This window comes from Gekko japonicus, unplaced genomic scaffold (genome assembly GCF_001447785.1).
Source record: "Gekko japonicus isolate JY-2015 unplaced genomic scaffold, Gekko_japonicus_V1.1 scaffold1737, whole genome shotgun sequence".
Lineage (NCBI taxonomy): Eukaryota > Metazoa > Chordata > Lepidosauria > Squamata > Gekkonidae > Gekko > Gekko japonicus.
The window spans coordinates 21,758-35,294 of record NW_015165295.1 but is presented as its reverse complement, the minus strand read 5'-3'; the positions used below and the strand labels follow the sequence as shown (position 1 = coordinate 35,294).

General features: G+C 41.8%; 1 protein-coding gene across 1 annotated transcript in view; it reads right to left on the bottom strand.

Annotated features, from left to right (window-relative positions):
* DAGLA (diacylglycerol lipase, alpha) overlaps positions 1-13,537 on the bottom strand; it is a gene marked incomplete at its 5' end in the record, with an annotated part of 23,817 nt that overhangs the window by 2,723 nt on the left and 7,557 nt on the right. Inside the window, 5 exons of the mRNA XM_015410368.1 lie at positions 51-238; positions 1,097-1,226; positions 1,885-2,081; positions 9,862-9,934; positions 11,536-11,604. Of these exons, the coding sequence (XP_015265854.1) occupies positions 51-238; positions 1,097-1,226; positions 1,885-2,081; positions 9,862-9,934; positions 11,536-11,604 (657 nt within the window). The remainder of the gene's footprint in view (positions 1-50; positions 239-1,096; positions 1,227-1,884; positions 2,082-9,861; positions 9,935-11,535; positions 11,605-13,537) is intronic.

Here is a 13,537-nt window from a genome sequence, read left to right as displayed (position 1 = left end):
GGAACAGGCTGCCAAAGGCCTTGGGGTAGATCTTTCTAGGAAATCCTTACTTAGTGCTGCTGTTCCTTCTGTCCACTGTTATGTCTCCAATTCCAATTCCAATCTGCACAGAGGGTCTACTAGGCAGGGGCTGATTCTGGAAGATTAACTCCGGGTTGAGATCCACTTCTGTGGGACTCACCATCACTTTGGCTGCAGAAAGCAAGGCTGTTTTGCCCTTATTGTAATTCTCCAGGACCTATGCAAAGCAATCAGTGGAGAACAGCTTTGCTCAGTTACTGTGTCTAATCTAACTCCCTTAATATTGCTCATACCTTGCAAATCAATTGACTAAACACTTATTTCATTAATAACTGCGGTCATAATCCAGAGAACCATATGATTCTTGGGAGCTGTTACCATTTCACCCTCCCACCCAGCCACAGAAAACCGTTTTGAAATATAGCGGACTTATAAAAGTAGTTATGATCAAGCATTATGGGAAGCATGTGCACAGTTGCTATTCCATGACAAAAAAAATTCTCACGTTAGCCTGTCAGTACAGGCAAGCCTTTGAGCAGATCTCTGGATTGTGGCCACGGTTTTCTAAAAGTTACATTGACATTTATCTGAATTTAAAATCTGGATTTGCAAATGCAGATCTACTTTGTACATTTCTTGGGACTGCAGTCTACTCTAAACATGCTATTCTTTTACCATACTGCCCCTTCGTACTTCAGTGATCCACAGAATCATAATTATCCCTTCTTGTATCTCTCTAGATCTGATAGGCCTAAATTATAGCAGGGTAGATTTCAGATTATTATTAGGGGAAATATCCTAATAGCACCGAAGTTTTACTATGGAACCAATTACTGGGGGGACAAGTTTGATCTCACTGGAGTCTTCAAGCAGAGGCTGGAACAGTTATCTGTTGGGGATGCATTTCCTGCAGGAGACTGGACTTGAGGGTTACAAGGCCTCTCCCAAATCTATGTTTCTATTTTGTGATTCTAACTCATTTGCCAGTCCAAAAGATTCACACCAAGGTGCTTAGCATAATATTTCTGATTCTTTTACCACACTTGGTACCCCCAAATCAGATGGCCAATATTACCTTATTAAGACCTTCCATGACTACATATGGTAAGTGTTCATGTAGCATTGCTGGGGAAATGATCACTTCATTAAAAGCTTTGTTGTCACCCCAAATGGCAAAATAGGTAGGTTCCTCCTGATCACAGCAGCTGAAACAGATGTCATGAAAGTCCATCAAGAAAAAGCAAGAAAGGAGAATCCCAGGACTGAAAGGAATCTAAAGTATGGCAGAATTCTCTGTGTACTACTTCACACTCACATTAGCCACACATTACCCTTAACTACAAATAAACCAACTTTGTATTATAGTGTGCCAGAAGGGGAGAGCAGAAACAAGCAGGGTTCATCATTTACTTGGTTTAAGGAAGAGGAGGAGATTGGATTTATACCCCACCCTTCACTACCCAAGGGAGTCTCAGAATGGCTTACAAACTCCTCTCCCTTCCCCTCCCCACAACAGACACCCTGTGAAGTAGGCGGGGCTCAGAGAGCTCTTGACAGAAACTGCTCTTTTTCAAGGACAGCTCTTGTCAGAACTACGGCTTGCCCACGGTCATCCAGCCAGGTGCAAGTGGAGGAGTGGGGAATCAAACCCAGTTCTCCCAGATTAGAGTCCGTGCACTTAACCACCACACCAAACTGGCTCTTTAATGTTCATAAAGCATCCCCTCCCATCTACAGTATTAACCAGTACTATGTAACATCATAAGCGGGTGCCAAGAAGCAAGGGAAATGATGTAATACCTCCGGTGTCCTGAAGTTCTATCATTAAACACCAAGTCTGCCTTTACTCCCAGTTTCACCTACCAGCACTGCTCTGCTGGATGATTGTGAACCACATGAATGATACGCCCAGGAGGATAGAGTGGAGTGCTGGCTGACAGGGCAATGGTTAAATCACTGGGATGGGTCCAGAGACGATGACTGGCCACTGAATTCACTTCAGGCTCTTCGGGGAGCTCAGACTTGGGTATGCATTTGGTTGCTCCCACAATGATTCTCCACTGTTGAAGGAAAGAAAAAGGCTTTTTTCCTCCACAAAAACAGATGAAACCAAAAAAAAGGAAATATTTAATTCCATATTCTATTTGCTTCAGAAATTGAATTAAAGATGCTTAAACTGTTTAAAAACTATGAATCTTGTGTTCTCATTATATGTCTATGACAGAGGAAAGAAGGAACAAAGATAGTACACATTGCCTTGTTTCCTTCAAAAATAAGCATAGAAAAAATAGTCCTACTGAAAATTGAACTTATTCTGCACTGGATATATTTGATTCTGAATCTGTGCCATTACTCTGGTTTCATTGAAGGTTCTAATTAGATCAAAGAAAAACTGCATCTAGCTTTATAGGAACAAAGTTCCTAGTATTACTTGCAGCAACTGATGTCTTGAGGTAGGTGATTTATAAGCTGATCAATCAGTTTTCAGTTATAGTTCAAATTGGACAAATGTTTAACAATATAACATCAGAAAAAAAGGACAGTTGCCCACTGCGAGGTAATTAATATTTAACAGGGAATATCTGGAGTGTGTGCATGCAGGTTATGCATGGATGAAGAATAGGGATCTCCAGTACACACAAAAACAGTTATATGGGGCAGGAAAATTTCCAGAAAGTTTTTTGATGCTATATTTTTCTGTGGAAAATGTTCCACCTCCACATATGTAAATACAGGAAGTTTGTCTACAGTTGTCAAGGGTGTTGCACAGCAAATCAATCATGTTAGGCCCCGATCACACGCAGAATTTGCCCCACAATACTCACGAATGCCGGCCGGATTTTATGGGCGCGATCACACCGACACATCTGGCAAGCGTCCAGCACCCGTCAGCAACCCGTAGCAGTCAGCCGAAGAAGCAGAGTAAAAAAAATCTCAGAAAATCCACTATTAAAGAGGGTGCGACGGGCGGAAGACAGAGTTGCTGGTGTGATTGCACCGGCGCGCTCCAATCGCGTCACAGGAAGCAGGCTGCAAGGGAAAACACCCGCTTCACCCACCACTGCATTGAATTGCGCAGCGGCGGGTCAAATTATCGCAGCACAAATAGCCGCGCTCCCCCCCCCCACACATTTTCTGGTACGTGTGACTGGGACCCTTGATGGGCTAAACGTAGGATATGAAGCATGGGCATGCCCCAAGCATTTATACATAGTTTTGCTAACATTATTTAAATTTTGCTAAAATAATTTAAATATTTAAATTATTTCTTTAAATCAGATTTTTTTAAAAATTAAAAAATTCTGATTCACATTTCCCCAGAAAACCCACATTACAGTACACAAGTATTCATTTATGTCATTTATAGCTCATCTTTCTTGCAAAGATATTGCAGACATGATCACTTAAAAATAGCAAGCTGAAAACTTAACTTTTGGATTCCCAGGCCTCACATTATCAAAAAATGCTTGCACTTTGATCAAGAAGAGCACTGAAATTACTGTCCTAGCATATAATTCATCTGCTTCACAACAACACCTCATGATGCATGTGATCCACTATTTCTTTTTTTTCTTTTGCCTTATGCCAGATAATACTCTGCAAAAAGTGATTATCAGCCCTCTTTAAAAAACCCACTCATTAGAAATGTGCAACTGCAACAGCCTTCTAAAGACTTTTTGGCACCTTAAGGTCACTCTGACATCCAAGAGGGAATCATTCGCTTAGTCAGAGAGAAAAGATTTCCAAGCTTTCTAATAGGCTAGGAGCACCCCTTCTCCCTCTGGCACTTTCCCGCCAAAACACTCACATGACCAGGAGGAGGAGGGGTGCCACGCCCTCAGTGCTCTCCATGCCGCCACCGGAGACCCCTAGAAAACTAAAGTTCCAGAGAGTTCACAGCGGGTCAGGAGGGAGGGATGTGTGCCTGCACAGAAGATCACTTGATGAACAACATTTACAGGTAAGTGCAACCTTGTTCTCATTGCTTCTGTGCAGTCCCACATGGGAAGATTAGCAAGATCACTGAGTGAAGGAGGTGGGTGTGAAGCTCTCAGAAGGAGACCACCGAGGACTGCTTTTATCAACAGTTGTTTAGCGGCACAAATTGACCTTCACCCAGAACTGTCTTATACCACAGCAGTAAGCTCTGTGCAAGTGTCCCCACTGAAATACATGTAGGAACATGGCAAAGAAAAAAGCACTCTTTTAAAAGAGCCATCATACATAGAGTATAATAATTATATTATTATTATTATTATTATAGAGTAGTAATGAAGAGCCGTGCATTCAAGACAGTGGGATAGCATCAACCGACCCACAAGGATGGGTTGTGCGAGGATGCTGACTGTGCATTACATGAGGAATGACAGGCAACCCTTGGTAGGGGATCCCAGCAGGACGTCACCTCTTCAAACTTCATGCATGGAGAGTATATAAGTTAGAACCCTTTCATAAATGAAGCACCACAGATGTGCCAAAAATAAAATGAGGGGTTCTACCCCTCATTTGTAGCATGCTTAGTCATCCAACAAGGAAAAGATCAGGGAGTTTTTGTCCAAATCAGTTGCCAAAAATATATTCAACAGCACAAGAAGCAGGGTTTAAACCTTGCTGCAGCTTTTGTAGAGACTCTCCCCCCCACTTAGAGGTGCAAGGTCTAATACCGCAAGAGTGGTGTTTGCCACTCAGAAAAGTGGGAGGCTACTGCTACAATGCAGGAAAGGAGCTGATCAAAGTATTGATTTGTCAGCAGGAGTGAGAATAAGCAGATCTGCATGATGATAATGAAGGCAGTGAAAAGAGGTGTGATGTGGTTAAAGAAAGGATGGACGCAATGCGCCACAAGAGAAAAAACTTGTGTAGTCTGCAGCAATATAGGCAGAGAAAAAGGCATAAAACAGGTTGTCTTTGTGAGGGATTAGAAGTGCATTCCTCAATTACAGGGGTTGTTGTCAGGAATGAAGCATAAAGGCCAGGGCCTGGAATGTCATATTGTGGGGCCATGCCAGGTAGCCCAGACCTCCAATCAGAATACCAGGGAACTGGTGTCTGCTAATCAGTTAAAACATGATTGCAGTGCCTCCTTTAAATCTGTGGCGCATTTGCACTAAATCCAGAGACAAAGTAAATATCCTTTGAAAAGGATCAATAAAGACCTGTCAAAGTAGCAGGGAAAATTCAATATAGGAGCCTCACATAGGCCACACTAATCTCTGTGCACACTGAGAGGCAGCTAAGTACAGACCCAGTGAAGGGGAACACTGGAATGCTACCACTGGAAGCTTCCCTCTTCAACAAGAGAGGAACTGTCTGTAGGGAACAGGAGAGCGGCCAAGACACAAGACCGCCCAGTAAAAGACACGTATTATGTGAGCAGTGTTCCCTCTAAGCCGAGTTAGTGTGAGCTAGCTCACAGTTTTTTTAGCCTCTGGCTCATACATTTTTGTCTTAGCTCAGGAAGGATGACTCCAAAGCAAACTAATGTATGCAGTAGCCAAATCGCTCACTCACAACTTTAATGCCAGTCGCTCACAAAGGAGAATTTTTGCTCACGAGACTCCACAGCTTAGAGGGAACATTGTATGTGAGTCACCCGATCTGGGCCTATCATAGGCTTCCCTTCAGGTGCTGCACTGAAGACATAAGATTAATTTGAAATCACGTCATTTTTCTTGTCCGGGGGGAGGGGAGGAATGCAACAGAGCACCTCGAAACGGCCTTATAGTGGATCAGACCATTGGTTTATTTTGTTCTTATTAACTCCTAGCATGAACTAGGGTAGGGTAACATGATTGATCCAAATTAAAAGAACAGATTTATCATGCAGATCACCAGAATAGGCTGTGAGTCACAGTGCATTATGATACATTCAAACAGAATAGTATAAAGGTCATAGTGACCTGTTGGTTTATAAACTAATGGGGAAGTGCAGTATAGAAAGAAAAAGAAACACACTGCATCCCATCCGGGTTTATTTTAGATCATTAATACTCTGCACTGGTTAAATAAAAAGTAATCAGTATGTGACCTGTAGGCCAACAGGAACAATACAGATGACCCATGGAATCAAGAATATAATCACTGATTGTAGCAGAGGAGCCATTAATTATAGTTTGCACGTCAGACATCTTGTCTATTAGGCAGCTGTTCTGAGAAGAAAAAAACATGCTGGCCTTTAAAAAGAGTGGTAAGGAGTCTATCCTACCTTGTAACCTGGACTCAAAGAGTCTTATAACACCTCATCTTCTTTCTTTCTTTCTTTTTTTTAAAAAAAATATTTAATCTTCACTAGAACTCTGCAAGGCGGGGCACCATGAGAAGCTGTGAAGAAGGTGCAAGGTCAGGAAACTGTCACACAATCTGATATTTGAACCTGGTCTCCTAGGGCCAGACCAACGCTGAATCAGCGTATGACGCTGGGTCATGCTGTGAATGAAGTCACATAAGAGTGACTCGTGTGGGCTAAGGAGTCCCCCAATTTAATGGACGGTTCCAAAGGATACCATGGAACCAAGAGGAGCGGCAAACTACTTAGGCTTGCCTCCCAAAGCATACTTGTTGATCAGTTCTGAGTTCCCCATGAAGACAGCAACAGTAAGCCTTGCCTGCACTTGAAATAATGTGAGCGTTTTGGTGGGAAAGCACCAGAGGGAGGAGGGGCACTCCTAGTCTATTAGAAAGCTTGGAACTCTTTTCCGTGGCTGGCCTGCGACTGCGCAGTCCCATGTGGGACTGTATAGAAGCCACGACGATGAACTTTTATGTTTCCCACTTGGATAAACTTGTCGAGCAATGACTACAGTTCCTCAGTCTTTCCTTGGATGCTCTTTATTAAGTTACCAGACAGGAACCCATAGGAATGGTTAAGAAACATCTATTTAAGTACAATTATAACAGTACTATCTGTAGAGCACAATGTGTTTGTATCTACTCCATTTGTTGGTATTCTTCCACCTGGAGAGCTCCCCGATCATTGCTCTTATTTGACCGTTCCTTACTATAGGCCTGCCTTTATGTTGGCGCTCCTTAATGCCCCACCAGCTAGAGTATAGCAATGGAGGTATCTTAAGATGCCATGCTCTGATAGAGTATGAGACTGTGGTGCAGATAGTATAGACACCCTGTATCACGTGACCTTTAAATGCAATCATTTTTCTGAGCCTAGATATCTTTTAATTCTTCCTTCATTCCAAAATATAGATCATATGGACACATTACCTCTTTTATTAGAAGAGAATCGCAGACCTATCACTCTTTTAGCTGTGAAATATTATGCATCTGTGATAGATTTTTGCAGCCGTTCAACTGGGGTCTAGCTTTTTCTATATTTTAGTAATCTGCTTAAAACTAATAAATTAAGAAGCAGAACTGCCAACCTAGCAGTTCGAAAGCAAGAAATTGCAAGTAGATAAACAGGTACCACTTCAGTGGGACGGTAACAGAGTTCCGGCCACATGACCACGGAAACGTCTTCGGACAGCGCTGGCTCTTCGGCTTTGAAACGGAGATGAGCACCGCAACCCTAGAGTCGAACTCGACTGGCTTTCAAGCAAGGGAACCTTTACCTTTTATGAGGTAGTAGCAGTAATCTTGGCACATTGGTGGTGTATTACTTAGTGCAGTAGCACAAGGAACAAACAAGAGAAAATTGGAAACAAATGAAAAATATATTCAATCAGGCAGCCATCATCTTTTAATCCAGGAGCAGTCAAAAGGGAAGGCACATGTCCTACTGTACAAATATGCTTCAACTAGCCTGCTACCTGTGATTCGCTACGGTATTTAAGTTCCGTAAATCCAGTTATAATACTGATGATGTAAAATTTGTTGTAGGAATTCTAATGGAGAAGATTGTAGTGTAAAAATGAAATGAGACATACATTCTGTTTTTTCTCTCTCTACTGAAGGACCTCTCTGTAGACCACATGGGTGGTTCTGCCCTCAGGTGCCAGGATCACCAGGCTGCTTGGTGAGCTCACTCTGGAGCAGGCCACATAGAGCTGTCCATGTGAGAAGCAGTCATCTCAATGCTCCCTCTAAGCTGTGGAGTCTTGTGAGCAAAAGTTCTACTTTGTGAGCTACTGGTATTAAAGTTGTGAGCAAGCAATTTGGCTACTACATAAATTAGTTTGCTCTGGAGCCATCCTTCATGAACTAAGACAAAAATCTAGCTCACACTAACTCAGCTTAGAGGGAACTCTGGTTGTCTGTTAAGTCTTGGGAGTTGCTGATGGTCATAGGTGATCCTGCTGGGGCAGCCTCCCTGATGGATTAAAGTACCCTGGCCCTGCTCCTACACCTGACAAACACCCGCCTGTCTGGTATAAGGGGAGGATTGTGTTTAAAGGCATCGGGGAGATGGGGCCAGCAGAAGTGCTAAGGCAATCCTGCTGAACAAGCCTAACCTGACGGCTGTAAGCAGGACGGCTGAAGCAGCCCAGCCATACAAGCCCTGTCCCTGCGCTCAGTCTGCAGATGGTCCTCTCCTGTCAGAGGCCCAGAGCAGACTGAGCCGAAGATGCTAGCCGGGGCTGATGTGGGCGGGACTACACAAAGCAGCCAGCCAACCCAGCCAGCGTCTTCTGACTGACAGTTCTTGCGCCCAAACACAGTAGGTGTGCACTGGAACGTTGGACCCAACTATGGCTTTATATAAGAGGAGAGATGGACCCTGAGGGTAATTTGAGATTTCTATCTGATCTCATTTTATTACAATAGACATTTAAGCAGTACAGTCAAATCCTACTTTAATCTGAGACAATTTTTTACAAGTAAGTCACAGGCTACAGTACTTGTCAGTTTTAGCTGAGGTAGACACACTGGGCAGATGCACATTAAATTCACAGAAGATTGTGCTGTGTTGCAAGAAATCAGAATGGACATGACCTAAACTTTAGATAACTGAAAATATACTGTTTAGGCAATAGCTGAAATACAAAAGCATTACAGACCCGGAGTAACTACAAAACTCAAGGTGCAGAGGTTGACAGCGAATTTGTCCAAGTACTACAGATGTATGGCTATTCATGAGTAGGAGAAATATACTCTGTGGCAGTGTTCAGGAGGTGATAATGCCCCAACTCCATGAGATAACGAAGTTACAGAGCCAAGCTGAGAGAGCCAGGCATTGACAATGGAAAGAATCACTGTATTTAACCAAAAGGAAGACTAGTCCCCCCCCCCTCAAGTGTAGTGTCAAGAAACTGGGGCCCATCTTATATTCTTACTTATTATGCACAATTTGTTTTACGGGGTCGTATTCCTTTCTGGTAAATACAGTATCCAGGGAGAAATACAAGTGGCTATTCACAAAGTATGTGTGAGCTGACATATTCAGTTTCTTTGAGTCAACTTATTAATTTAACAATAAAATAAGAACACAATCTTTGTCAAGTACAGACCGCCCCCAAATGTGCCTGTAAAGAGATCAAGCTAGTTTCCACAAGACTGGCAACATTTAAAGACAGAAAAATCTCCCAAAGAAATAAACTGAAAACAATATTTCTATTTCTACCTATTTATAATGTAGAAATTAAAGCCTAAGCTAAAGACAGAAAGACGTATGGAGACATGGGAGTCAGAAGAGAACTGAGTGGGAAGATGCCTGCCCCTCCCTTCAGGGCATTGCACAAAGGGTTAAAACACACCCTCACAAAGGGGATTTGAACTCCAGTTTCTTGACTGGAGTTCTAAAATAGTCCACAGCTGCTTCTGTGCAGGTGCAGAAGTCCTCCTGTCAGACTGCACAGAGACCTGGAAGAACTAGCAGCATTTTCTGCTGTTTCAGGAATGTCTATGAGATAAATAATTTCATTTCAGCCGGGCTTGAAGTCTTCTTACCTTTGGCTTGTTACTCCTCTGCAGAACATCAAGAAGCTGCCGGCGGAATCCCTCCAGTTGTGAGAGGCCAATCCTGTGAGACAAACAACATCAGAGGCAATGAGGACAAGTATAACTATTGTGAGAATCATATAACCAAGGAACTCTAATGAGGTCAGTTCAGAGAAGAATTACGCTGTGGCACAAGGTAATAAAAGTGTACACAAATGTGAAAGGTGATACAGTAAAATATAACTGCAGGCATTCCACAGCCCACCAGAAAAACATAAGCAGGTAATATCACAGGTAGCCAAACATAAAGCCCACAGGCATACTAGGCAAGACTGTTAACTAAAAATACAGAAAATTTATGACACAGAGGCACAAAATGACAAAGGCTACAGAAATAGGGGGGGGGGGCAAGTATAACAGGTTCATGTCACCAATAAAACGTTTATGTCCAAAAAAAAAAAAAAAAAAAAAAAAAGATTCAGAGACCTTAGATTCCACATGGTATGAATGTCTAAAAGTACCCTATTCAAATCATCAGAGATGCACAAATGAAAGATGTTTTCTTACAGGATAAAACTAAACTTTCAATATTTTTCATACACAGATCTTAAAAGATAAGGTGAAGAAAAAGGGGTATCTCTATCTCCATGGGGAAATTAAGCATATAGATGCGACTGATTAATCTGAAGTCAATGGAACCCTGCTGTTCTATAAGCTTGTATGATACTACAATGTCCTATTTTTTTTTCTGGGCCAAGAACAGTAATGACCTCTAAAGCATTTCATACACTTCTTGCTAAAAAGATCTGTTGGCAGAATTTTGACTTTGCTTGGGGGTACACCTGTTGACTATGACCCACAATGGAGGTTGCCATCCCCAGGCCCTTTCTTCTGCATTTTTGTTAGTGGTCAGCCCTGCCTGCACACACTGAACTACCAACCAACCACTTGGGAATGATATGGGAATTACTTTTATTTCTACCAATTAAAAGCACTGTGAAGTGTTTCTCAAGCACAGTATATCCACCTAGGCTAAGGAGATGGTAAAAACATGTGAGATATTAAAAGAAAATTACACACAACTTTAAGATGATGTTAGATGAAACATACGCAGGTAAGGAAGAAGACACCACATAAATATGAGATGAGATGACACAATATGTACAGCTCAACACACAGCACACAAGTGTAAGATGACACAGCTCACATAATACAAAGACAGGCGTGAGGTGACTACATTCATAGCTCAAGATGTAGTGCACACGTGGGAGATGGCACAGCAGATGTAGCCAGGAGACAGTTCACAGGTGTAAGATGGCTTAGAAGAGGTGACCTGGGAGAGAGTACAAAGGCGTAAATGACAGCACAGATAACTAAGGAAATGGCACAGATGTATCAGATGCCACAATGAACATGACTGTGGAATCAGAATATTGACCTTTGTCAGTTATACAGGCAACTGTAATATAGGGGAGGAACATGTTAATGTATGTGTTCAGCGAAATGTATGTGTTCAGCGAAAGATACAGGCAACTAGGAAAGAGGGACAAGCAAGAAGCACAAGAGGATTGGTAAATGGGAAACAGATGACAACAAGGAGCTTTAAGATAAGAAACAGATAGCTTTGGTACATGATAAGGGAACTGCTTGCTGAAATTAAAAGCTCCAGACTTCTTGACTTGCCTAGGTACTAGATCCTTGCCCAGTACAACTGCAGTCACAAATTCTTTGGAGTACTCCATGGCATCTTCACTGGAAGAGAAACAGAGACAAAAAAGAAGCTGGCAAGAACTGATAGGCAGAAAGACACAATACATATGCATTTAATTCTCTGAATCAAAAATGGTACACAAAAACGGTGGTTTCCTCTGTTTCAGACATCACAAGAAACTTTGCTCTGTTAAAGTTCATAAGTCTGAGAACGTCCAAGGCATGCTCTTGTAATAACAATACCTGAACAGAGCCAGTGTCTGTTTTATAATGTCTTACACATTACTAATCTAGAAATACAACTTTAAAACCCATTTAAATATGGCAGGCTCAAATATGTATAGGATCACCCTTTATCTGCCATATATCCAAATCCAGAGACGCTGTTGATGGAAAGTAAAGAATATTCTATTCCTTTTTAAAATGGCAAACTTACCAGATAATAAGGAAGAGAGCAATACCAGAATGCCCACCCCACCTGCATCACAGAATTCAGCTAAGCAACCCATGGATCATTCAGGTCTCTCTCTCCATTTATCTCTTTCTAAAGCATGAAACAGAATGAAGTCACTGAAGACTACTCAATAGTCTAACAAGACAGTAATATTCTGGAACTGGTAAAATGTACAACTCTGTAAACCACAAACAGTGCACATCATAAACACAGCACACGAAGGTGCATCCTAAGATTAGGTTTAGCAATAAAATGTGCCCACAAGCTATCAGCTACATTTGTATTCTGCCCTTCTGAAGTGCTCAGGGCAGCATACTTCCCGCAGTCTTGAGTAAAGACTACATCCCTAAGACGTATAATAAGGAAGAGACCATCAAGAATTTAATTCCTTTCAGGATGAGTCCTATGGAATAATTCCCTTGAGATTCCTTAACCAAATATCCTGTAGTGATTCCCATCATTAACAATGTAATACACAACTATGTCCATTGAGACTGCCAATCAGGGGCATGCTTCTACACTCTCAGGAGGAGAAGCCTCCTTTCTTGGGCAATAATCTCCACTCTGTGACAGAATCAGCACGTCCCCCCACTCCATAAGAGCAAACGTCTGGGCACGTAAACATCCTGAGAATTGCAGCATTCATGTTAACAGTTGCTGTGTTAAGTCTGAAAATGTGTGGACAGGGACGGCTCAAATCACAGAAGCCGAGAGGAGCCACAGTGACATTTTCAATGCTTCAGTGCTAAGACCAGCTTCCTGCCCCTTCTCATGACAAACAGAAGAAATACAAAACTATGCAAATGAACTGAATTTTTCAGAGTTTATTCTGGTCAAGGAACTGGTCTTTTATTGGTGTAAGAAATGTCTTTAAAAAAACAAACAACAGGGGTTTTTTAACCTCAAAACCTGCATTGCAGATTGTTCCATATGATTTTGTTTGAATTAAACTATTAGCCTAAACCAAATCCAGTGAAGCGGGACTAGATACACTGTGATGCTTTACCATCTTTGTAATATTCTACAACAGAAAAGAGGGGATCGAAATTAACTAATAACCTTTTAACCATATGTTTTGCAGACTTTATGGAGAGATACTAGATTATTAAACATTTAGAAGATTGACAAGATAGAAAACCACAATAGCAGTTTAACTGGAATTAGCTTCCCCTCACAAACCAGGATTCTAGACCAGGATTTAATCCAGGCTTAGAATTCTGGTTTGTGAGAGGGACTAATCCCAGTGAAACGGCACACCTGCATTTGTATGCCATAGTTAAACAGAAAAAAAGTTGTAAACAGTTGCATTGATCCACGTAAAAACCAAGAGCAAAATCAATGTAATAGCTTTTACTGGGGCCGACCAAAATGACACAAAACACAGAGTTAGTTTTAAATCAGGATTCTTTTGCCAGGCTCGGTACAAGAAGTGAGGCACTCATGAACATTCAGGCTTCATGTCAGCTTGATAAACTGATATGACATCTGAATGAAACCGCAGGTGAACCCAATTTAAATTCC